We start from the raw sequence: 25,427 nt of genomic DNA, 5'->3' as shown, positions 1-25,427 counted from the left end.
CTTTCTTTTTCAGTCGGAGACACCATCTCCGTCATCTGTAATGACCAGTGTGTCACTGTAGTGGCGGAGACTACGGTCCTTTACGACTCGTCCTGCCGCACCTCACTGATCTTGACCTTGACAGTCTGGCTAGCACATGGCCGTGGGCGAGACCGCTTTTTCAGCTGAAGCGTCGTCGTTGTCAAGCGACTTTAAGGGCACCAATCAACGTCCGACGACGTCCAGTCATGATGTGGTGCCAGAGGCACAACGGGTGTGTGAAGGGCCTGAACCAGTTTGGTGTGATCTGGTGCGCCTAGGCTTTCATCCGCGTCTGACGAGATGGAACTAACTATATCACTCAGACCATTGCTCGCAGGTATTCTGTTGTATGAAGTGATTCGTCACAATTCTGGTAGAATGTTCTCGGATCACGAGCACTTGCAATGAAAGGGACGAAAATAAATCGGGATTCTGTAAAAGCGAATGCGAGTGATCACAATACATTTTGTTGAAAAGTGAAGCACGACATGTACCTTCGTAGGCAGTTACAACACGCTAATTTTTGGGAGCTAGTCAGATGTTGAGTGCATTAGGATCGGTATCAGAAGCTCGGTGAGCTTGTTTTTGTTTTGACCACAGGTTGTAGATTATGATTTGCTTGTTTCTGATGCGTGAATTAAATGGCTTTAGCTTTAGGGTGTGGGCTCTAAGGAAAATAAATGTCCCATGGTAGGAATGTTTGGGTAAGCATGCATTTACTGCAGTGCCAAATGGATTACTTAATGCGTAAGAGTTGTGTGGTACGGCCACAGACAGGTTGTAATGTGATGATTTGAACAGAGGATTTTTCTTCGCCGCAAGAATATTAGCTCTCATGAGCCCGTTTAATAATGAGATAGTTTTAGTACTAGTATCTCACCCCACCGCTCCTCCGTCACTCTTCCTCCAAATAAGTCCGTCGGTAATCGGACTTGTACGGCCTTTAACATAACACGTCTCCAAGGGAACCGGGCCTTGTCAACATGCGTCCCCAGTCCAGACGTTCGCTCGCTCGCGTCGCGCCCGCCCCGCGTCACCGTTCGTGTGACGCCGCAGGCTATGACCTCGTGACCCCGACCAGGCCGACTGCCGCGGTCCACTGCTGTCGGCCCTGCCAGCCGTGGGGCAGACGGGACATGAAGGTACAATGGTTGTAAGTTAACGATAAATAAGCTCAATGAATAGGAGTTTCTGTAGCTAACTCAGTCTTACAGAACAGAGTGTCATTTTGATAATCGTAAACAAGGGGTCTCGGTAAATGATAACAAGCAAATCGCGAATTCAGATAAATTATCTGAGCCTTTTAGGATGAACTGGAGAAAGCTGACTGCATTCTAAATCGAACACATCAATGTCTGGCTATTATGCCTATTCCCTACAGTTTGCTTTCAGCTATATTCAGGCTACAAGGCGATTTTTTTAGGAAGGATAGTCGGCTTGAGTGCATACCCAGTGGTCTGTGGCACTCGCAAGGGGACAGGGTACTGGACCCCTTAGCGTCTGGTAAATATTGGCGTCCTTCCGTCCGCTTAAGGCGCCCCTGTTTGCAAGTCAAGTGCGTAGAACAAAGTTCAGGCAGGGTGTCGCACCTAAAGTCGGACGAAGGACGACGCTAAGCCCAGAAGGAAAGCGCCTTAAACCCTGAATGCAAGGCGTTCGTAGTCCACGCAGAGTCACGTTGTGCAGTGCTCTAGGCCAAGCTCTGCCTAAACTCGGACGGAGGCTCTAAGCAGTGACGGACGGGGACCCCTAGTCTTGATAGAGGCCGAATGCCCCATATATGCCATCTCAGCCGAGTCACTTGCTCTCATTGGGCTGTGCGACGCACACAGCTGCTGAGGCTGCGTGGCGTCCGCCTGCCCTCTCACTCAAGCGGGCGGGGGGCGGGCTTCCGCGGGGAATCGAACCACTTGTCCTCTGGTTCCCTGACATGTAACTTAACATCGACTCTTCATGCAGGTAATCGCCCCCCCCCCCCAATGCCGTAGTAGAGAGACGCCCACCAAAATTGAAGGTCACGGGACACCCATAAACGTCTGTAGGGGAGCGCCCCATGCCCACTGGCAGATGTGATCCTCAAACTCTTCTGTGAATGCCCTCGGGCACCAGCAGAGAGGCGCCGCTAAGTCCTAGTAGAGAGGTGTCCTTAGTGTAAGTAGAGAGCATATCTAATTTTTCTTTCCTCATCACGTCAGGGCAACGAAGAAGACTCGTTGACCAACGAACAACGCTGCTGGCCCCGTTGACAAGGGTTTTCGCCCGACGTCATGGATGGTATCACCCCCCCCCCCCCCTCAACAAATTAGACCGAAATGTTGTTATGAGGTCTGTAAAAACGCATGGCTATCCCTCCAAAAATGTAGTCCCCCGTTCGAAATCACGGTCGCCGGTCTGTCAGTGGTGTGTGCCGGCCGCGCATTGGCACCCCCTCTGTACATGGCCAGTTCGGGGTGAATCCCGCCGCCAGGGCGTTGCGTCAGTCTGGCAACAACCGCGGCCTGTCCGGCACACTTCCGCCTCCTCCGCGTCACGGTCACCGGCGTGTCCAGCCAAGATGACCGGAGGTGGGGCCGGGGTCATCTCCCAGCACATCACAATGGTGGTCAGTGGGGTCAGTCCGTGACTTTCAGGTAGTCAGTCGGTCTGTCAGTGAGTGTCCGGCTCCAAAACAGCTGTGAGATCCTCGCCCCCCCCCCCCCTTGGCATCGGCCTGGCAACGCTGCTGATCGTGTATTCGCCTCAAGCGCTCGGCAAACAGCGCAAAGTGCCGCTAAGTGCACACTGAACAGCGGAGCAGGATAAACCGATGGCCTCCGAATGGCTAGACAGATTGCGAGCCTGCGTCCCCGGGGATGATACGCGCTGATGCAACGTGAAGTGTCTAGCCCTTGGCTGAGGTTGCAGCTTCGCGCTCAAGTTGCAACCCCATGCAAGTTTGCCGCCCTAGACCGCAGGCGCATGTCCGGAGGAAGGCGGTTGTCCCTCCTTGAAGTTGCTGCGAACCCCACTCTGAGGATGTGGCCCTTGTGGGGTCGTGACCCCGTGCTGGGCCCCTCTGCTGAAGTGGTCGCTGGACTGGCCCATCGGAAGCCTGTTGTCTGGCGCCGGGGGGGGGGGGGGGGGGGGCAGCTCAGCGGATGGCGTCAGTTCTGCGGTGCAGCGTCGACATCCTGCCAACGGCGGATGTACCCGACCGGTCTGCCGACGCTCGGCTGGAGGGCACGGGGACGTTGTGGCGTCCTTCTGACCCTCGACTGGGGGGAGTGGGGTCGTTATGGCGCCCAGGATGGCTATCCGGATGCCATGCGTTGTAATGCATGATGCGACTAATGCGGCGAGCTGTGCATGCGGTATACCTTTATGGCTTCTTCATTGCATAGCGTGTGGACCTGTCGGCGTGTGTGTTGCGGAAGCTCTAAAGTGAAGGGCAGCGGTGGAATCCCATGTCGCGGTGACAGCGAAGACAAGCGGATCAGCCAGCGGGGGTATGGCGGATCAGCCAGCGAAGACAAGCGGATCAGCCAGCGGGGACAGGCGGATAAGCCAACGGAGGGTAAGCGGATCAGCCAGCGGTAGACAAGCGGATCAGCCAGCGGGGGTAAGCGATCAGGCAGCGAAGACAAGCGGATCAGGCAGCGAAGACAAGCGGATCAGGCAGCGGAGACAAGTGGATCAGCGAGCGAAGACAAACGGATCAGCCAGCGGAGACCAGCGGATCAGCCAGCGGAGGTAAGCGGATCAGCCAAGCGAAGAAAGCGTATCAGCCAGCGGGGACAGGCGGATCAGCCAGCGGGGGTAAGCGGATCAGCCAGCGGAGACAAGCGGATCAGCCAGCGGGGACAGGCGGATCAGCCAGCGGAGGTAAGCGGATCAGGCAGCGGGGACAAGCGGATCAGCCAGCGGGGACAAGGGGATCAGCCAGCAGAGACCAGCGGATCAGCCAGCGGAGACCAGCGGATGAGCTTCACGTCCAGCTGCCAGCGGGACTGGGCGTTTGTAATGCTTGGTTTAGACGCCAGCCGACTCCACTCGACCCATTTATAATTCCGTACCAGCCCGCCTCATTCCTTTCCCCTAGTGCTCCCGCGTGAGTCCAGTGTCTGCCGCCGATGACGTCAAGCTCCAAATTCTTTACCTAAATGCTGAACTGTTGCCTCCGGGACCCGGCTGGATGAGCTGCTATCCAGAGGCAGGCTGCGCCCCATAGCCCCAGCAGCTGAGAGCGCGACTGAGCTCCGTGACGACAGCTGCTGTGCTGTGCTGGTCTGGTGGGGCACCGGTGGAGGGCTGAGGCGCTTGTCTGGTGCGGCGCAGGTCGGGGGCTGAGGCGTTCGTATGGTGCGGCGCAGGTCGGGGGCTGAGGCGTTCATCTGGTGCGGCGCAGGTCGTGGGCTGAGGCGCTGGTCTGGTGTGCGCAGGTCGTGGGCTGAGGCCGTTGGTCTGGTGGAGCGCAGGTCGGGGGCTGAGGCGTTGGTCTGGTGGAGCACAGGTCGGGGGGCTGAGGCGCTGGTCTGGTGCGGCGCAGGTCGGGGGCTGAGGCGTTGGTCTGGTGCGGCGCAGGTCGTGGGCTGAGGCGCTGGTCTGGTGTGGCGCAGGTCGAGGGCTGAGGCGTTGGTCTGGTGGAGCGCAGGTCGGGGGCTGAGGCGCTGGTCTGGTGCGGCGCAGATCGGGGCTGAGGCGCTGGTCTGGTGCGGCGCAGGTCAGGGCTGAGGCGTTGGTCTGGTGGAGCGCAGGTCGGGGGCTGAGGCTCTGGTCTGGTGTGGGCGCAGGTCGGGGCTGAGGCGCTTGCCTGGTGGGGGCGCCGGTGGGGGGTGCGGGAGCTGAGGCGCGGGGCGACCGTCGCAGTGGGGCCCTGCTGGCTCGGTATTCCAATGCTACTGCTGATGACCTTGCAGCGTTGTGACAATGAACGGACGTCTCGCAGGCGCCGCTCGGTGACGGCTCACGCCGCGGAGGTGAGCTGCTGCATGGCTGGTTCAGACGAGTGACGCTGGGTAGGCATGGTGTATGGAATGTTTGAATCGGGCGTAATATACTCTGTGACTCACGCATGGGTAGACTTTCCTTTCTTTCGTTGATACATGAGATTTCATGATTAGCCTAAGAACTATCACATCGAGAAAAGAACTCTGCATGAGGCATTGAAAACAACGCGAGTTTGTCGAGACATGATGGCTACTCTATACCGCGCCCATGTACGACAATACAGGCCTTATCTGTTTGAGGCTATCCTATAATGTGCCCATCATACACTGGCTTTTAACAACAGGAACTAGTTTATCAAAGTGAAACTAAATAAAACCAGCCCCTGTAAAAGGACTGCGATGTTTTCTAACATGCTTCATACGAATACAGTCTGAGACTGCCTCTGGGAGATGCGGGGGCGCTGTATTTGCCATGGGATGGTCAAAAATGCCAGCAAATAATCAAATCCCGCCGTTTTAGATGGAACCGTATGATAAGAAAAAGGAAGTCAGAAGGGGCAAACCGTCCTGCACTTGGTATAATTTCTAGCGTCCTCAGCCTCTGTCGATGTAGATATTTTACTGGGCAGATTCTCGCTTCTGTTAATGGTAAGAATTGATAGAAAACAGGGCTATTACAGGAAATGAAGATCGTAAGTAAACTTATTTTCAAGTCGAAATCCTGCACCCAGAATATTTTGGGTCCCTGTTAGGGTGCATAAATCTCTAAAAAACCCACCAAGCAGCAGCGGAGCCACTGTAATTTGCGGAGGGCGGCTACCATGATTTGTGACGCGGGAGGCAATATTTTTTTTTTTACACGAGTGAGTCTTAATCCCGGTTGACAGTACCTACATACTGCGGACAGACTGAACCCCTTCCCAAAAAGATCATAGGTACTGTACCTAGCTTATCGATGGGCTGCGGATGTTGGTTTGCCCTGATGCCTTAACTTTCAGCGGCGTACCGTACGTGTTCACTCGACTAACCTCTAGTCGTGTGTACGAAATTACGGCTGTTGAGCTCTACATGTGTCTGCCCGTGGAAGTGTCTGTGAGGTTTAGAAACTAAAGTAGTTTTCCTGACCACCGAATTCCGGAATAAGATGTGTGAAAAGCTGTGCTTGAACCTTTTGCGGAGGGAGGAAGAGCGGAACTAAAGTCCCGTGACCCCCCCCCCCCCCCTCCCCCTCCCCCTGGCTGCGCCACTGTCGAACAGTAGTGAGGTATCGAACGCCGCGGCACGTCGGTATGCTCCGACGTGGCAACGGCAGGATTCCAGCGGTCCACTCGACAGCCTGAGGCGGCACAGATCCTCACTGCCTCGCATACCTGAGGATCTGCTATTTTGGCTCGCCCGTTGTTAGCTCAACTTTCCAGATTCCGCGCCGGCTGCAGATATACCCTCGCATTCCGGGGCGTCTGTCATCCTGGCCCTACCGCTCTGCTCAACTGCTCAGATTCCCCATCGGCGGCAGCAGACATCACATGCGTCCCACAGACGAACCATGTGCGTCTTGTCCCGGCGCTTAACAGTTGTCCTACGTGCCACGACTGCTGCGATGCTAGCCTCGCACCGTGCCTCGGGGTGATGCCCTCTCAGTCACTTAGTTCTGGACGGTCGCTGGCAGCAGTGCGTCTTGTCCCGGCGCTTATCAGCTGCCCTATCTGCCACGACTGCTGCGATGCTAGTCTGGGACCGTCCCTCGGGAGATGCCCTCCCGGGCAGTTGGTTCTGGACGGCCGCTGTTGACAGCGGCGCCCACGCCAGAACGCGACGTGCCGCAGTGGCCGCTTGCCAGTCTTGAGCGTTGCTTTCTCTCGGTTTCGGAGAACGTGCGCTGCGATGATAAGCACCTCGGTACTCGGATGTTGTCGAGCGTAAAATCCTGGTGTCTGATCAAAATTCGCCGCCGTGTTTCGACCATTGGGAGAAGAGAGATTGGGTTTCTTACAGACCCAAATACATGCCAACACTTTGGCGAAGACTGGCGCATTTGTCACGTCTCTGCCTGACCCATGTCAGATGGAAGTTTGACACGAGCTGGTAAGCGGCCTGGTCTAGTGTGTCGGATGAAAACACTACCGCTGCTCGGGACCGCAGTTTCCGTTCTCCTCGCTAGCTGCAGTGTCACGTGACCATGGGCACTAGCGTGACGACAGAGATGATAAAGTGAGTCTGCGTCACGTGACTAAGCACAGCACGAACCGAACTGCTTGCCGTTGCCAGTATCGTGGGGCGGATTTACAAGTTTGCTACTTTTAAATCTCCCCGGAACCATGTGGGCCGGGATTAACTCAGCCGCTCAAACAGTTCCTGTCGTTTATGAAATGGGCGAGCTCGTGCACATTGGCAGTTGCCGGCCCGCCGGCATGCACGACCCGATTTTAGAGGCTGTAAGCTGCAGCGCCGCTGCACGCCGCCTGCCCCGGCCACCGACGTCCCGGGACAGGGGTTCGGGTCAGTGTCAGAGCGGGGAGGCCTCGGTTGTGCGCTGCCTGCTCCGCCTCCGATGTCCCGGGGCAGGGTTATTGCCTGGAGAGCGGGGGAAGCCTCAGCTGTGCGCCGCCTGCCCCAGTCACCGACGTCCCCGGGCAAGGGGCCGGGTCAGTGTCGGGGAGACCTCAGCTGTACGCCGCCTGCCCCAGTCACCGACGTCCCCGGGCAAGGGGCCGGGTCAGTGTCGGGGAGGCCTCAGCTGTACGCCGCCTGCCCCTGTCACCCCCCGGGCAGGGGGCCGGGTCAGTGTCGGGGAGGCCTCAGCTGTACGCCGCCTGCCACGGCCACCGACGGCCCGGGGCAGGGGGCCGGGTCAGTGTCGGGGAGGCCTCAGCTGTACGCCGCCTGCCCCTGTCACCGACGCCCCCGGGCAGGGGGCCGGGTCAGTGTCGGGAAGGCCTCAGCTGTACGCCGCCTGCCCCTGTCACCGACGCCCCCGGGCAGGGGGCCGGGTCAGTGTCGGGAAGGCCTCAGCTGTACGCCGCCTGCCCCTGTCACCGACGTCCCCGGGCAGGGGGCCGGGTCAGTGTCGGGAAGGCCTCAGCTGTACGCCGCCTGCCCCAGTCACCGACGTCCCCGGGCAAGGGGCCGGGTCAGTGTCGGGGAGGCCTCAGCTGTACGCCGCCTGCCACGGCCACCGACGGCTCGGGGCAGGGGGCCGGGTCAGTGTCGGGGAGGCCTCAGCTGTGCGCTACTGACGTTTCGCGGCAGGCAGGGGGGGGGGGGGGGAGGGGGAGCGAGGGGCGAGTCAGTGTCGGAGACCGGGTTAAGCCTCAGCTGTGTACCGCCCGACGCCAGACACGCCGCCGTCCTCCAGCGATGAGCCGGTCTGCCGTCTAGGGGCTTCACCCGTCGGCGGTGGACTGCGCAGGGACGCAAGCAGAGCCGGAGGACGGCGGGGAGCGCACCACATCTCGCGGCTGGCACCTCTAACCTACAAAACAAACATGTCCCAGCACGGGGCATGGTGCCCCCATTGCGGCTCATTTTCCACCCCGTGGTCTGCGTGGATCGCTGGGGCTGCTCGTTAGAACAGTGCCGTGATGGTCGAATGCGAGACTGTGCCGTGCCGTGCGGGCGGGCGGCAGGGTCATGGGGGTGAGCAGGGCTCAGCCCGGTACACGTCATCGGTCGCCCCTGGCTTTGTGTATCTGAGCGGCACCGAGCATGTGGCTCTGTTCCGTGTCAGAGGCAGGGCCGACAGCGGACGCTGCCAAGGGCGGGTGCACGTGGGCGGCCGGACACACAGAGGTCGAATCAATGTTTCAGCGCCCTCGCAGCGCGGTCGATGTCCGGGCGCCCCTGATCATTGAATGGCCAGGTTCTAAAAACCTGGGAAGAATTGAATGTGGTATACGGTTAGCTGGACAGCGATCGTTGCAACTGCCGTAATTACGTGCATGCATTTCGGTGCGAAGTGGGAAATGGAGAACAACGTTGCCAAACCTTGACATATCCAAATAGCATGAGCTTGACGAAGTGCGGTCGTGGGGAAGACCGCGAGCGGATGTCTAGCATCGCGCAGACCTTTATTATTTTTCTTGTTATCCCTTCACAATACTTTGACCGGTCCGAACCATGGTAAGCCCATGGAGATAGGCGAGTAACATTCAGATGCGCGCCGCAAGCCTCGCTTGCAGGTACTCTGAACTGAAAACGGAAAATTTGCGTCAAAGTAGAGATTTAAGGCAAGGGGACCTTCTCATCGAGTGACCTCTGCAGAGATATTCGGTGTTGGTCATAATATAACCACTTCACGCCTTAAGAACCGCGAGATGTGACAGAACGTTATGAGCAATGCCAGCAGCTGGTGCCACCGCGTCGCCGAACACGCCAGGTTGTCTGGCCCTGCCGTCCTCCAGCAATGCGAACAGCAGCTGAGACCGTTATCCTCCAGTGCCCGACGCTCCGTAGGCTGTCGTGTAGGCCTTTAGCCCAGACTGCGTAGATGTCAGAGGCGACATGGATGTCAGAGGCGACATGGCTGTCAACGGGCGACTGAGATTGGTGGCGTGACAATGAGCCTAATGTTGGCCATTGTTCCATGATGCATTGCTGCAATCCACATCGGATGTTGACCATGCCCACGTGTGTCGCCATCACGCTAACAGCGTGTGTCTCTTCCGCTGCAGATCTTCATCAACAATGAATGGCACAAGTCGGCCTCGGGGCGCACGTTCCCGACCTTTGACCCGCGCACCGGCGAGGTCACCTGCGAGGTGCAGGAGGGCGACAAGGTGAGGCGCTCGCACCGGATTGGTCCGAATCCATCGCGCTTGCTGGCTGCGTTCCTCTGATTGGTCGAGACGCATGGCTTCGTTGGTCTTTACCACTGGTTGGTGGTGCTTTGAGACCATGGGTGAGAACAGATGTAAGGGTAAGGTTTTATACTTTTGTAAATGATTTGACCGTTGCGCATGACAGTCAAAATGTGCTTTTCAAACATATGAAGCCATATGGGCTCTTCTTGCTTTTTCCAACGTTCCCTGCTTGTGGGGGGCAGGTATTCCTTCCTTCCGGTGTTTCCAAATCGTAACGTAGAGTGTATGGACGTTTGGGAGTGACAACATCCGCAAATCCTGCTGTGCCCGTGATGATCTTCATGAAGTATGACTTTTGTTGGCTCACAAAATACGGCACTTTGATTTATTCTAAGCAGGGAAATTACCGTAAGCGACTCGCGAACCTCTTGCTTCGGTTTTAACTCTCGGTTGGGATTATGCGTTTTCCTTTTGAGAATCTATCGATGGGAGACCAGACTTTTTGCAACCCGTGAATGTGGAATTCATGAAAACATCCACACCGTCTCTTGCATTTACTGCTGAGAAACCTCCGTTCAGAACCCACAAACCCGAAGCAGCATTCAATTTGGAAAACTCATTCTCGAGAACCTCATAGTCAGAGCCCATTGATGAGAACCCTGTGCTCTTAACATGTACCGAACCGCCACACCAGTACCTTGAAGTCACCAGTGATGCTGAGCCCACGCTCCGAGTGTCTGCTTCGTCGCCCCTGCGCCGCCAGCGGTCGCCACTATCACGCTGTGTTCTCCTCTGGCTAGGCGGACGTCGAGAAGGCGGTGGCGGCGGCGAACGAGGCCTTCCGCCTGGGCTCCCCCTGGCGGACAATGGACGCGTCCGAGCGAGGCAGACTGCTGTACCGGCTGGCCGACCTGATGGAGCGAGACCAGACCTACCTGGCTGTGAGTGCAGCACCGTGACCTTGTCGAAAGTCAGTTGGTCTCAAGGTCGAATGTCCGGTATGTTGCGGGTACGTTCATTTCTTGCTCTTGTCACGATCATCTGGGACGTCACAATGAGTTCATGACGCCAGAGCTTGCTCGTGCCGTCATCAGCTCCGTGACGTCAGACGGCATGAGTGACGTCAATCTCTGACGTCACGCTCGCCGCAGAGTCTGGAAACGCTGGACAACGGCAAGCCGTACTACATGTCGTACTTGGCCGACACGGCTCTCAGCATCAAGCACTACCGCTACTACGCCGGCTGGGCCGACAAGATCGTCGGCGAGACCATTCCCGCCGATGGCAACTCCTTCTGGTGGGTTTCGGACGGTGTGGAGGAGACAAAGCTGTCTAGGGCAGCCCCTTCTGGTGGGTGTTGGAGGGTGTGGAGGAAACAAAGCTGTATGGGGCAACTCCTTCTGGTGGTGGAGGGGGGGGGGGGGGAGAAGACAAAGCTGTCTGGGGCAACTCCTTGTGCGTATCGGAGGGTGGGGGGCGAGGGAGACAGGGCTGTCTGGGAGAGAAACACGCGGACGGCAGGGACGTCTCATGGACCCCACCAGCGGGAGGGTGGGGAGGTAGAGCCTGTGGAGTAGGGGGAGAAGATTAGGGTGTTGCCGTCCATGTGTGACATGGACGAAGTTTGGCCTGGAGTGTCGGACGGGGCGCCAGGAAGCCGAGAGGTAAATGGCTATGGCGCATTTCGACTGAGGCTTGCTAGCTGGAGATTTTGGCCCGTTTGAGGATGAACCCCATAGAGTGGGCTTTCATTTACTTGTTTCCTTGGCTTTTTGGTGCGCTATTGAATATGCCCTCTCATGAAAAATATGGTTTGTTTTCTGTGATATATCTGGCTAAGGATGACTAAGCCCGTGTGCAGTGTGTCCTCTCACTAATAAATGCAACTTGTTTTCCCTGTCCTTGATGTAGTAGGCGAAGGATTATTATGCTTGCGTACAGGCACTGCCCAACAACAAGCACGGTCTTTGTAATGTGTCGTGAACTTCCACATCCTTTAAACTGCTTGCGACGTTGGTAGGACACTGTCCTTTATGTTTCTTTCACGTACACCTGCGTGCATGTGTACATGCATGCATGCATACATGTACCCGCCATGCGGTATTTGCCCCCGAGTCGTGTATACATCAGTGCGAGCCTACGAGTCTTGTCAATACGCTAAATGATATGACATGACAATACGCTAAAATGACACGTTATATATATATATATATATATATATATATATATATATATATCGTGTCACCCGCTGACGTATGTCTGCAAAACTGCGTGGGTGCCGCGGGTCCCTCGCCATACCCGTACCCGCCACGCCCATACCTGCCATATCCATATACGCCATACCCGTCATACCCGCCGTACGGGAAATGTTTCAGATTTGAAGATATTGAAGCAAGCATCAGATATGATGAAGCAGGCTCACTTATAACTATTGGTGCCTTAGTTATAAGCTGTGAGTGCTGTACGTGCTGTGCGTGCTGTGCGTGCTGTACGTGCCATGCGTGCTGTACGTGCTGTGCATGCTGTGCGTGCCGTAGTGCTGTGCGTGCCGTACGTGCTGTGCGTGCTGTACGTGCTGTACGTGCTGCGCGTGCCGGCCGGGCGCCGGCGGACTGCTCACCGCGCTGCGCCTGTCGTCAGCTACACGCGTCACGAGCCTGTCGGCGTCTGCGCCCAGATCATCCCGTGGAACTTCCCTCTGCTGATGCAGGCGTGGAAGCTGGGACCGGCGCTGGCCGCCGGTGAGTGCCAGACGTCACCTGCTGGTGACGTCATCAGCACAGGATGACGTCATCGCGGAATACTGCATCTGGGAACAGTGTTTGTGATAGTCGATATGCTAGTTAGTGCTTTCCATGTTGAAAAACGATGTAGTTGGTGGTCGATGTATTAGTTGTGTGACACAAAACGCTGATGTAGCGCACCGCCGCACCGTTTACTGCGCAGACTAGACGACTCTGTGAGGAACGGCGCAGAATGACATGCTGTGCGTGAATGCGTGTGTAGTTGGCAAGACATGACGGCAAGCAAAGCATCTGTTACCGGATAAAATGGATGTTTTGTCCAGGATACCGCCGCTGTGACAATCCTCGTCTCGCCCTAAGGACACTTCTGCTGTAGTCACCAAAACGGCGGGCGTTCCTTGTCTCATAGAAACCCCATCTAACCTTCCTCCCTAACCTAACCCTCTCCTTCTAACCCTCTCCTCCCTAACCTTCAGCCGCGGTATCTTTTCTTCACCTCTCCGCTACCAAAGCGCCTCTCGTCTCCGACGAAGCGTGGCCGACGCCGCCTGACAGTACAGTACCCCTACGCTCCAGGGAACACGGTGGTGATGAAGCTGGCCGAGGAGACGCCGCTCACCGGGCTGCACGTGGCCGACCTGTTCCGCGAGGCTGGCTTCCCGCCTGGCGTCGTCAACATCGTGCCTGGCTACGGGCCCACGGCGGGCGCGGCGCTGGCTTCGCACCTCAACGTCGACAAGGTCGCCTTCACCGGCTCCACCGAGGTGCGGATCGCCCCTGTGGCTGTCTGACCGGATCTGGCTGGCTGCGAGGCGCAGCTGGGGGAGAGGCCAGCGCGAGGAGTGTACGGCTCACCTTCGATCGACTCTCCGCTCGTTGTGTGCCGCTGCTTCCATGAGAGGACTGCTGCACGCGCACAGCATTCGCCGCTGACCGGCTGTCGACCTCACAGTCGTAATTTGTCTGGTTCGAGCCCGGCTTCCTGCGAAGTGTTTCATCGCCCCCCCCCCCCCCCGTCGTTCATCGGCACGAGAGATATCGGCGCTATATGACCTTGGCCATGGAGTGCCCTATTGAACCCTCATAGGAGCCAGGCAGCGGTGACGGCCGCGCGACCCCGACGCCTCCAGGTGGGCCAGGTGGTTACAATTGAACCCCATTAGGAGCCGGACGGTGGTGACGGCCGCGCGTCCCAACGCCTCCAGGTGGGCCAGGTGGTTACGATTGAACCCCAATAGGAGCCAGGCAGCGGTGGTGACGGCCGCGCGTCCCAACGCCTCCAGGTGGGCCAGGTGGTTGCGATTGAACCCCAATAGGAGCCAGGCAGCGGTGGTGACGGCCGCGCGTCCCCGACGCCTCCAGGTGGGCCAGGTGGTCAGCGAGTTGGCCGCCAAGTCCAACTTGAAGCGGGTCACCATGGAGCTGGGCGGCAAGTCGCCCAACATCGTCTTCAAGGACGCCGACCTGGAGCAGGCGGTGGAGGGCGGGCACTTCGGCCTCTTCTTTAACATGGTGAGGGGCCGAGCGTTGGCGTGCGCCTCAAACCAGCGACGCCGGAGGGGAGGGGAGGTTAGGGCGAAGAGTACTCCGCTCCGCTGCAGCTACGGGCAACTCCGGAACCATAGATATGGGCCTTGGTGTGGCATGTAAAAAAGTTATCGGGATGACTCGCAATCGTGATGTGTGGGGAGGCTCCGGTCATAATGGGAACGAAACTCAGTAGAATGACGTTTGTCCCACGTCAAACTCTTCGGTAGTTCCTAAAACTTGGGGTCCAAACTGACCAGTGCAAGTGTGCGATCTTCGTGCGCGAAGTGAGAATTAGTGTTTGCATGGTAAGCTGGCTCATCTCACATGTGAGTTGACCTTGATTTGACCTGTAACGTACCTGACCAATGATCTAACCAGTGTTTTTTCGGACCCGGCCTAGACGGTGATTGGCCCTGTGACCTCGTATGTGACCTGTGACATGACCAACCGCCACCCGGAACACATCCACCGCACCTGTGATCATCCGCACCTGACCCGTTCTCACCTTTGACCAGAATTGTGACCTGCTATGTGACCTGTAACCCGAGCGCCTGTCCGTGGTGCCTGACCTGACCCGACCTGACCTGCGCCGCAGGGTCAGTGCTGCTGCGCCGGCTCCCGCATCTTCGTCCAGGAGGACATCTACGACGAGTACGTGGAGCGCAGCATCGAGAAGGCGCGCCAGCGCACCGTCGGCGATCCGTTCGACCTGAACACCCTGCAGGGACCCCAGGTACGGGTGACGTCACTCGGCGGGCGCGCGTCGTCGTCCAATCACGGCGCGGCTTCCTTCGGGAGGGGTGACGTCATGTCAGAGCCGGTCAGCCAGCCTCTCGCCGTCAGCGGGAAGGACGGAGAGTTGGTGTCGATGTATGTGGACGTACATCGACATGAGTATGAGTTTGGCGGGTAGGTTCGGCGGGTGTCATCGTGTTGGTCCATACAGACACAGTCCACACGGGCACAGTCCACACCAGCACGGTCCACGCCGGCACAGTCCACAGCGGTACAATCCACATTGGCACAATCCACATTGGCACAGTCCTCACCGGCACAGTCCACACCAGCACAGCCCACACCAGCACAGTCCACATCGGCACAGTCCTCACCGGCACAGTCCACACCATCACAGTCCATAGTGGTACATTCCACACCGGAACAATCCACAGCGGCACAGTCCACACCGGAACAGTCCACGCCGGCACAGTCCACACGGGCACAGTCCCCAGTGGTATAATCCACACCAGAACAGTCCACGCCGGCACAGTCCACAGTGGTACAATCCACACAGGCGCAGCCAACAGTGGTGCAATCCACACCGGCGCAGTCCACACCGGCACAGTTTACAGCGGAGCAGTCCAGACCGGCACAGTCCAACTGGCACAGTTCACACCGGCATAGTTCACATCGGCACAGTCCACAGCGGCACAGTCCACGCCGGCTCCGCCTCAAACCAACCGGAACGAGAGCAACACTTACCTTGTGACTGTCGCGAAAAACGACGGTATCGTTGATGGCGCAGGAGCGACCGAAAAGATAAGGCCCAGATATCGGATAACACGCGTAAAGGAGCATTACCGTTTAGTGGTGTCTTAATCGGCATGAGGTCGGTGTTCCGCAAATAGTGTGAAAAGCTTTGTTTATTAGGCGGAGGAGGACACGTACAACACTTAGTTATGCGATGTTGCTGGGCTTTTAGGGAAAATGGACGCCAGTTAAGAAGTGAGGAAATGAGGCAAATGTGATGGGTGACAGAGGAGAGAGGATTACCACCCGAAGAGTTGCGGGACACCACTCAAGACCCTGATGTCAGTTAATTCAGCAGATGACAAGACCTCTGAGCGACACTAACTTTATCATTCGCAGTGCGGCCGTGCTGGAGGTGGGTCGCAGTATTTCAGCTCAAGTCCGATGACCCAACACTATTTCGGCTCAGGTCCGATGGCCCAACGCTATTCTAGCTCAGGTCCGACGACCCAACACTATTTCAGCTCAGGTCCGATGCCCAACACTATTTCAGCTCAGGTCCGATGACCCACCGCGATTTCAGCTCAGGCTCGATGACTCAACACTATTTTCAGTGGGCGTCCATCAGCGGTGCGGCAGTCGAACTGCATGCCTCACGCAGACCTTTTGCATTTCTGACACCGAGCACCGCCTTGGTCTTACTTGGTCTTACTTGGTTACTGCCCGCTGAGCCCCCAGCGGCACCTCAGGGTTAGGGTTAGGGTTAACAGGCGCAGCACGGGAATACTCGGACGACCCGGCTCCGTACGTGCCCGCTGTCAGCGCGGTCCCGCTCGTGGCCGCGTCACGCGCAGCTGGCACGATCCGGTGACGGGAGACGGGCCTGGGTCAAGGCGGTCCCGCTCGTGGCCGCGTCACGCACAGCTGGCACGGTCCGGTGACGGGAGACGGGCCTGGTCGCGGTTCGCAGATCAGTGAGGCTCAGATGAACAAGATCATGGGTCTGGTGGAGACGGGCAAGAAGGAGGGCGCCCACCTGGCGCACGGCGGCGGCAGGCACGGCGACAAGGGCTACTTCGTCCAGCCCACCGTCTTCACCGACGTCAAGGACGACATGACCATCGCCAAGGAGGAGGTCAGTGCCAAGGTGTAACTTTCGCCCCCATTTGTTGGGGTTGCAAAGCACATTTTGGGGGTACCTTTTTATCCATCGCTAAAGACTCCATGTGAATTTTCTGAGATGTCTGGATGCGACTGCTTCACTTATTGAGAATACAGGTAGACCCATGAGTCTGTGCACCGGTTGAACTCACTTCGAAACGGAGATCGCATGAAGAGAAATGTGCTCAAACGCTGTTCGCATACCACTGCTGGCACGGGACCGCGTAAGAAGGTAATGAAAATGTGCACTCTGACTGAAAATCCGTCTAGAGCTGTGACTGACTGACTGAGCCTGGCACGGAGTCAGCGAGCGAATCTCAGGGAACTGAACACTGGCTGCGCTGACGTCACTAAATGGTCACAACGTGAACCAGCATCGCGGCTGGTCCGTCAGGCCTCCGATGTCCGATGACTGGTTCGCATGCGTCCGATAACACGACGACGAAGTGTGAGTGTGTGTTGCGTGCGGCGGTGATGATGATCGGGCCGCGGCCTCCCCGTGCGCGGGCCGCCGGCTGACGGACGTTCTCGTGGCAGATCTTGGAACTCTCTTGACGGACGCTCTCGCGACAGATCTTCGGACGGTCTTGACGGACGCTCTCGCGGCAGATCTTCGGACGGTCTTGACGGACGCTCTCGCGGCAGATCTTCGGCCCGGTGCAGCAGATCATGAAGTTCTCCACGGTCGAGGAGGTGATCGAGCGCGCCAACAACTCCATCTACGGCCTGGCGGCGGGCGTGTTCACGCGCGACCTCAACCTGGCCAACAGGACAGCCCAGGGTCTGCGCAGCGGCACAGTCTGGTGAGGCGACGGGCACGCCGCGCCGGCTGCAGCTGTGACCGGGCGAAGGGCAGGGAGGCCGGCGGTGATCTCTCGGACGGCAGGACGCGGTGGTCAGGCCTGGGATAGGAGTTGGGGGGGGGGGGGGGCTTGCTGGCCAGTCAACGGGTTGTGATCAGGCCAAGGTCAGGCCAGGCCAGGCATGGCTGGCGTTGTCCGCGGTCTAGCCTGTGCAGGCTGTTGCAGGGCAGGATGGTTCATGTTTGGTCGTCGCGGCGACGGTGACGTGTTACCTGAGACGGCTGGCTCCCGGTATACTTGTGTGAGGGATGCGGGCAGAAACCGTCTAGAAAATTATGCGTCTTCATTGCATGGTAAATGTCCTCTCAATTGTACAGCAACAGTCCCCATCCTTCTCTATCGTGCGCTGTCTGCCGCGTATCCCTAATCCTAGGAGACGGCGCCGGCCCGTCCGGCCACGACGTGCCGTCGCCTCGCCCGCCGAGAGGCGGTGCCCCGCTGCCGCTGCCGCCGCGGCGCGCTCACCACCGCCACTGAGGCTCACCCCGCTCGTGTTGCAGGATCAACATGTACAACGACTTCCCGTCGCAGGCGCCGTTCGGCGGCTACAAGATGTCGGGCCACGGCCGCGAGAAGGGCTCCTACGGCCTGCAGAACTACACGGAGGTCAAGGTGGTCGTCACCGCCATGCCGCAGAAGAACTCGTGAACTAGACGTTCGCTGGGCTGACAACAGGTGGCGACACCGGGAGCGGGAGAACAGGGGCATGTGGGCCTCCAAAAGCCTGGAGAGGATGGGGAGCTTTTTTGTAATCAAGTATTCATTTAACCGCTCATTTGTGAGTGATCTGGGCGTCAAGTCTGTCTGGGCGTCAGTCAAGACAAGGGCGTCTGGTCTGTCCCCGGCCGCCAAGCCGCGTGTAAGGTCGGGTGACGGTGGTCCACGGTGTTTTCCAGGGCCAGTTTGTTTCGCTTTCTTAAGGCATGTACGTTGTTGTACGATTCAGGGATAAATGGCGCTCCTTTCGTAACATGTCGTTTGGCTAGAAGTGACAGTGAAGTAACAAGGAGGTATATTTGGAAAGAACAGACAAGGACAGTGAAGTAACGAGGCGGTATGCTAGGACCGAACGGACAAGAACAGTGAAGAAACAAGGCGGTGTGCTAGGACTGAACGGACAATGATAGTGAAGTAACAAGGCGGTATATTTGGAACGAATGGACAAGGACAGTGAAGTAACAAGGCGGTATGCTAGGACCGAGCGGACAAGGACAGTGAACAAGGCGGTATACTAGGACCGAACGGATAAGCAACAAGGCGGTATGCTAGGACCGAACGGATAAGCAAGAAGGCGATATGCTAAGACCGAACGGATAAGCAACAAGGCGGCATGCTAGGACCGAACGGATAAGCAAGAAGGCGGCATGGCAGTACCGAACGGATAAGCAACAGGGCGGTATGCTAGGACCGAACGGATAAGCAACAAGGCGGCGGCATGTCGAGCGTCCTTCGAACTGCGGGCAGTGCTCTCACGTCCGCGAGAGCGCGTCACACGCGCCACAGAGGCCAGTCTCGCGCGCTGAGCGCTGGGAGTTGGGAAGCTGTTCATGACATTTCCTGGGCGTGGCGAGTTTCCCATTCACTTGGCGGGACGGCTACGTATGACGACGACGCGGCGAAGGGCTTGGCCGACGTGGGCCGGCCGAGTAAGCATGGCAAACCAGCACTGAAATCGGCCGCGACCAGCAGGCGTGGCCGCCGAACAGGGCCGGGGCCAGCGACCCAAACGCCATCTGTCGTCCACAGCCTGTATTGTCCGCAGACACCTGACTAGACAACAAGAGCCAACACAGAACAAACCCAACGCCCACTCCCACACTCAGCTGGCGCCGCGGCGCGGGGGACGGCGGATACTGGCCAGGGCCGAGCGGCGTGGCTCGGCGGAAATCGGCGCGCAGCCCAGCGGCCAGTCGCCGACCGAGCGCCGCCAAAGTCGTACAGGCCAGGCAGGACGCACGTAAGGGGGAACGCGGGCGCATGGCGCAGACGCGCCTCAAATGCATAGCGTGTGCCTCGACGGAGAATGCACGGCGTGGAAGGAACGCCGGAAGCTCAGAACACCGGTGCAAGGAAGCGGAAGGCGATAGCTCACGTGTGCGAGCGGGACAGCGGTGCCACCCCCACCCCTTAGGAGAAAGCACCTTGCACACTCACAATTCAGTAGATTTGATCACTGTAACCCGCACCGTCCGAAGCTGGCTGCGGCGGCGGATGGCGCCCCGCGCGGCTGGGCACACGCCGTGTCAGGCCGGCGGGAGACCACGGAGCGTCGCGGCGAGGGCGGAATGGTGGCGGAACGGACGGCCGACGGTGCGCGGTCCCAGCGTCCCGCAGCCGGCGGCGGCGGCGGCGGGCCGCTGCGCCCCATTCACACTGGCACGGCTGGTGCTCTGCGCCCGCGCATGAACCGGCTGCCCAGGCTCAGTTCAGGCGGGACGGCGGTCCAGAGCCGCGGCCGCTCGGCTCGGCTTCAGGTCGCCGCCAGTGTTCTCTCTCGCTGGCCGCGCGGGTGCGGGAGCGGGCGCCGACGCTCCGGCGCCGCCAGCCGGCGCTGCGCGAGGCGTCACGGGGCGAACGCCACACTGAGACGTCACGCCCGTCACGCACGGCGCGGCGGGCGGCACGGGGCGGCGGCGGCCGGCGATCTCGCCACACTCGACGGCAGTACCCGCCGCCGCCGCAGCCGACTACGCTCCGGCGCGACTGTGTTCGACGTCAGCGCAGAGCGGGAGCAGCAGAGGTCCCGGGGACATGACAACACACGACATTATCGACCACGCCAGAGCCCGCCACGGGCGGCTGAAGTGGTCGGTGTCAGATGACGTCGGTGACGTGGCGTGACACTGCCGTCACATGACGTCGGTGTCGTGGCGTGACACTGCCGTCACATGACGTCGGTGGCGTGGCGTGACACTGCCGTCACGTGACGCCGGTGACGTGGCGTGACGCTGCCGTCACGTGACGCCGGTGACGTGGCGTGACGCTGCCGTCACGTGACGCCGGTGACGTGGCGTGACGCTGCCGTCACGTGACGAGCTCGGACGCCGTGGGCCCCGGCTAGGGACGGCCCGGATCCGCCACGTCGGCCATCTCGGTGACGGTGTCGCCGTCGACGCTGTAGCTGAGCATGAAGCGCAGCGTCACCTTCAGCTGCCGGGGCGGCGGGGGCGGCGTCAGAGGTGTGCCCAGACGGAGCGGGGCGGCGAGCGACCGGAGGCGACCTCAGGCAGGGAGGAGCGGGGCACAGTCGGGGCACGCCGGAAGGGTGGGGGTGAGTTTCAGCCGGTGCCCGCCCGGTTCATTGGAGATGTGATTAGGAGGGGAGGGATCAGCGGCGCTCCCAAACAAGGAGGAAGAGCTGTATCAAAGGCGTGATCAGAGTAAACGGTTCATCACAGCGTGTTCGAAAGGATCTGCCTCCCAGTAGCAATCAACAAAACACCTGCTAGGAGGTGGTTATACATGCTGGCGGCCAATGATAGCGTTCGCTGGTGCGTTATGTTCGCATAATGAGCGTGTGAACTGTTTGACAGTTAACTAGCCTTACGCTTGGTATGAGTCATCCAAGTATTCCGGCTCAACCATCACTGCCCGGTCACGGTGCCCATCACTGCCCAGTCACGGTCCTCATCACTGCCCGGTCACGGTGCCCACCAATGCCCGGTCACGGTGCCCACCACTGCGCGGTCACGGTGCCCACCACTGCCCGGTCACGGTGCCCACCAATGCCCAGTCACGGTGCCCACCAATGCTCAGTCACGGTGCCCACCACTGCCCGGCCCGGTCACGGTGCCCATCACTGCCCGGTCACGGTGCCCATCACTGCCCAGTCACGGTGCCCACCAATGCCCAGTCACGGTGCCCACCAATGCCCAGTCACGGTGCCCATCACTGCCCGGTCACGGTGCCCACCAATGTCCAGTCACGGTGCCCACCAATGCCCAGTCACGGTGCCCACCAATGCCCAGTCACGGTGCCCATCACTGCCCGGTCACGGTGCCCACCACTGCCCGGTCACGGTGCCCATCACTGCCCGGTCACGGTGCCCATCACTGCCCAGTCACGGTGCCCACCAATGCCCAGTCACGGTGCCCATCACTGCCCAGTCACGGTGCCCACCAATGCCCGGTCACGGTGCCCACCATTGCCAGCTCACGGTACCCATCACTGCCCGGTCACGGTGCCCACCACTGCCCAGTCACGGTGCCCATCACTGCCCAGTCACGGTGCCCATCACTGCCCAGTCACGGTGCCCACTACTGCCCGGTACCGGCCTTACTGACCTGCTGCGGGTTGGCGAGCAGCATCACCTGGCTGGCGGCCGGCGGCGGCAGGAACGGCGAGCCGGCCGGCAGGTCGGCGGAGGAGGGCGGCTGCAGGCGCACCCGCGCGCCCTGCCGCCGCCGTCAGCGGGCGTCAACACAGCCACCACGGCCACCAGCACACCCGCACACGGGCGGCGAGCGCCCTCCAAAGAGAACACGACGACACGGCGGACGCAGCGGGTCGTGAGGGCGGAATACTGAACGGCCGCCGGAGTAGCCCGGGAAGGGGCGCCTGCGACGCACGACAGCCCGCAGGCACGTGCCAGGAGGGCTGGATTTATCGTAAGGCCCTCTTATATCTCTCCCAGGGTCTCTCTTAAAGCGATTCCAAGAACGTAAGATTCCGGCGTTTAAGGACAACACGAGTCAAGTCTTGTGCCACACCGGTACAATGAGGGCCACGCTGGAACCCAAGTAGATATGAAACAGACCAGCAATTCACCAACCATGGGGTACATTTGAGCCATTCACCAACTATGAGGTACGTTTGAATGCGTCAACAAAGGGATATTATATGCACATGATAGTACGCAAACCACACCCCACGCCCGCGGGCAAGCCAACTCGAAAACACCAATGGCGTCACAATGACGTCACACCTTATCGCAAACGGCCTGCAGTGTGTACTGCGAGACGGGCCGGCCGGTTCGGTTGAGCGCCGTGATGACGTAGACGGTGACGTCGGGCCGCGGCCGGTTGCCGGCGGGGTGCAGCGCGATCTCCAACGAGGCGGGCTCCGAGAACAGGGGCACCGGTGGCCCGCCGCCTGCAGGTCACGCCAAGGTCAGGCGGTGGGCACACGCAGTGGCGGGTGCGGTGGGATCGGAGGTCGGCGGTGGAGTTGCCAGGCGGTGAATCAAGCCAAGCCCACGTGGCGAGTCGGTTCAAGGTCGGATGGTTGGTCAGCCAGGTCCGATGCGGGGTCCAACCGAGGTCAGACGGTGGAGCAGGTCAAGGTGACACGTTGGAACAACCAATGAATCAAATTAGTGATGACAAGCTTAATAGACGCCCAAATTTCATCCAATAACATCGTTTTATGGTGGTAGCCAATATGGGGCAACAACATGGATGGAGTGGAGAGAAGGTCCCATCGTCCCATCGACGACCGTTGCTGTGTAGCCAGATGACTACACAAAGACATGCCAGATTAAATGAAATATGCAGCGAGCCGAAGTGATCCGTTTGAAAAGACCGTGGCCTAGTTCGAGCCCAACAACACTTATGCCACCACAATACGAGAATTTAGCAGCCACAGGAATGGTTAGTTTGGTGCTATCCTCCTGAGCAAAGGAATTCTGGACGGTCTTTCATGATGCCAAAATATCGGAATGACCTAATTACTTTTTATGAATTGCCAACGTTAAACATTCCGTATCAGTGCTAATGCATGGTTGTCATTTAAATATTTAAGAAGCTTTCAAATGTTTTCAATGATCAAGCCCCAGGGGCGGAAAGCGTATAAACTGGCATCTGTCAAACATCCTCCATGCTAACGACCAATGACACCTTTTCCATCACACCACTCCGGGACACAGTACCTTAGCCTGCCCACAGCCCTCCTCCTGCCCTCTGTCCGCCTCACCTGGCTTGATATCCTCCAGCGGTACAGTAACGTCCGCCAAGCTCAGCAGCTTCCCAGTGGCCGCTGGCTCTCCTGCCGCCCGCACTTGACCTTCATCTGACCTTCCGTCGGACAGCAGCGAGTCGTGCGAGCTCGGACCACTCAGCGCCGACAGCAAGCTGACGTCATCACCATGCAGTTCGCCGGTTGGCTGATGCCCGTTAGGCGCCGCCCCCGACTGCTCGCAGCCGAAGTCCAGTAGCGAGTGCTCCGAGCCGTTCGTTGCGCCCTGATTGGTCGGTGACGGCGGACTGGCATCCTTGACGGGCTGGAGGACAAAGGTTGTGGACGGCACCGCGCTCTGATTGGTTGCTTTTCCAGGAGGGGCGGAGCGTGGACTGGACGGAATCGGAGGAGTCTTGATGGTCCTGTGGAAAGTATTTGGAGTTAGCTTGTAAACAAGCTTGCACTAGTCTGCAGTCATACGTAAAAAAGATCGGAGGGGGGGGGGGGTTAGATACGAAAAATGCCTTGTAACCTGTAGCCATTTCCTAAGAGACATTTTCCATCATTTCACCAGAAACTTCGCCTTTGAGCACATAAGTGCACAAATTATACCTGACAATCTCTTGAATGTAAGTCAGCATTCTCACAAAGCAGCATTGATGCCACATTTTAGAGTAAAACTGGGTCCACTCGTACCAGTGGAGCGAGCCGAGGACAGGCCAGAGCAGATGGGCAGAACCAATCCTCTTTCATTTTTCACAACATAAAGTGGGTAATATACTGAACAGTCTTCAAACATTCCAAAATCGATCAAGAATGAACAGTAATAGTCCATTTACGCCTTGCACACTGGGTGCAGGACCGCTGCAAATTTCGTAGCCAGTCGGCTGTTGCGAACTAGTGACAGCACATTTAACCCCGCATCCTCACAAAAGCCGGGAAAAAGACCTCAAAACCGGCACTTCTCGTTCCCGGTTGCTGACGTCTGCAGAATCCGCAGGACATTCTGCAGTCGCCAGGCATGGGTGACCAGAGATGCACCACTTTTGAGCCCTTTTCATCCGCGCTTTGCGGACCTGCGAGCTTAAAACTGGCGCCTCTAGACCGCAACAGCTGACTGAGAAACTCGCAGAAATTCTGTTGCTGGTACACAAGGCGTGAACGGATGTAAAATCAGACGTTGAAACTGTACCCCCGGTGCAGGGCCGCATCTGGCACGGGGTATGGCGCGGCCGACCAACATACAGAACCAGCGCGAGAAAACGATATGAGAACGTACGCCAAGAGCGCAATTCCATAGTCCCACGCAGATGCTGTTTTACAACCTTGTTTTGTCCCCCCCTCCCCATTTTACGATTTGATATTTCCATAAAGCTATTGTTTTAAGACCTTCAAAATGTCATGCTTCACGCAGATGTAGCCTGCTTTTTACACATCCCGGGCATACAATCCCCATACTGTCGGGTGCGGACGTGGCACTGTCCTCCCCCTGCCCTGACCTGCTGTTAGGCGGGGCCGAGCCCGACATGCTGAGGCGCACCAGGTCATCCAGGTCATCGAAGGCGGAGCGAGCCGGTGGGCACGGCGCCGGTGCTGCCCTCTGTGGGGAGGAGGCGGAATTAGGGCATAATGGTGTTGTTAGGGAATAATGCCAGACTGGCACTGCTGCCAATAGCTCTGGGGCGTGAGGTGTACAAAAAGAGAACGTCGCGGTACAAAACCGGCACCCACCGACGCCAGTACAATCACTCAAGAACAAAGCTCACCTTAATTTCCGGAAAACAGTGTTCTCAAGAAAACCAAAATCAAAATAACCTCCACTGAGCACCAGGCTGAAGCACGTCTAACCGCCAACACTGTCTCCAGACCCAGCACCACGTCCGTAGTCCGCGCACTGCCCCCAGGGGGCGCCAGCCGTCCGGGGGCGGCTGCTAACCTGCGGGCTCCGCTGCACGGGCGGAGGTGGCGCCACCGTCGTCGGCGGACCCAGCGCGCCGAGCAGATCCGCCAGCGCAGCGCCGC

At 58.5% G+C, this 25,427-nt stretch overlaps 2 protein-coding genes across 2 annotated transcripts; one reads left to right on the top strand and one right to left on the bottom strand.

Annotated features, from left to right (window-relative positions):
• Positions 1-9,619: 9,619 nt before the first annotated feature.
• LOC119113735 (aldehyde dehydrogenase, mitochondrial) lies at positions 9,620-18,480 on the top strand. Its single transcript, XM_037237983.1, has 10 exons — positions 9,620-9,721; positions 10,546-10,686; positions 10,897-11,042; positions 12,386-12,486; positions 13,066-13,253; positions 13,852-14,001; positions 14,615-14,752; positions 16,457-16,621; positions 17,293-17,450; positions 18,011-18,480. Exons 2-10 carry the CDS (start codon positions 10,612-10,614, stop codon positions 18,156-18,158), a joined length of 1,269 nt encoding a protein of 422 aa, XP_037093878.1. The 5' UTR covers positions 9,620-9,721; positions 10,546-10,611; the 3' UTR covers positions 18,159-18,480.
• Positions 18,481-20,155: 1,675 nt separating this feature from the next.
• Positions 20,156-25,416, bottom strand: LOC119114028 (ADP-ribosylation factor-binding protein GGA1-like). The gene is made up of 6 exons (XM_037238259.1): positions 25,342-25,416; positions 24,905-25,005; positions 23,421-23,827; positions 22,435-22,601; positions 21,794-21,904; positions 20,156-20,660 (listed from the first exon to the last, which is right to left on the bottom strand). Exons 2-6 carry the CDS (start codon positions 24,931-24,933, stop codon positions 20,568-20,570), a joined length of 807 nt encoding a protein of 268 aa, XP_037094154.1. The 5' UTR covers positions 24,934-25,005; positions 25,342-25,416; the 3' UTR covers positions 20,156-20,567.
• Between the last annotated feature and the right edge of the window lie 11 nt (positions 25,417-25,427).

Source organism: Pollicipes pollicipes, unplaced genomic scaffold (assembly GCF_011947565.3).
Source record: "Pollicipes pollicipes isolate AB1234 unplaced genomic scaffold, Ppol_2.1 Scaffold_7262;HRSCAF=8765_pilon_pilon_pilon, whole genome shotgun sequence".
Taxonomy (NCBI): domain Eukaryota; kingdom Metazoa; phylum Arthropoda; class Thecostraca; order Pollicipedomorpha; family Pollicipedidae; genus Pollicipes; species Pollicipes pollicipes.
The sequence above is the reverse complement of the archived record's forward strand: the minus strand, read 5'-3'. Positions and strand labels throughout refer to the sequence as shown.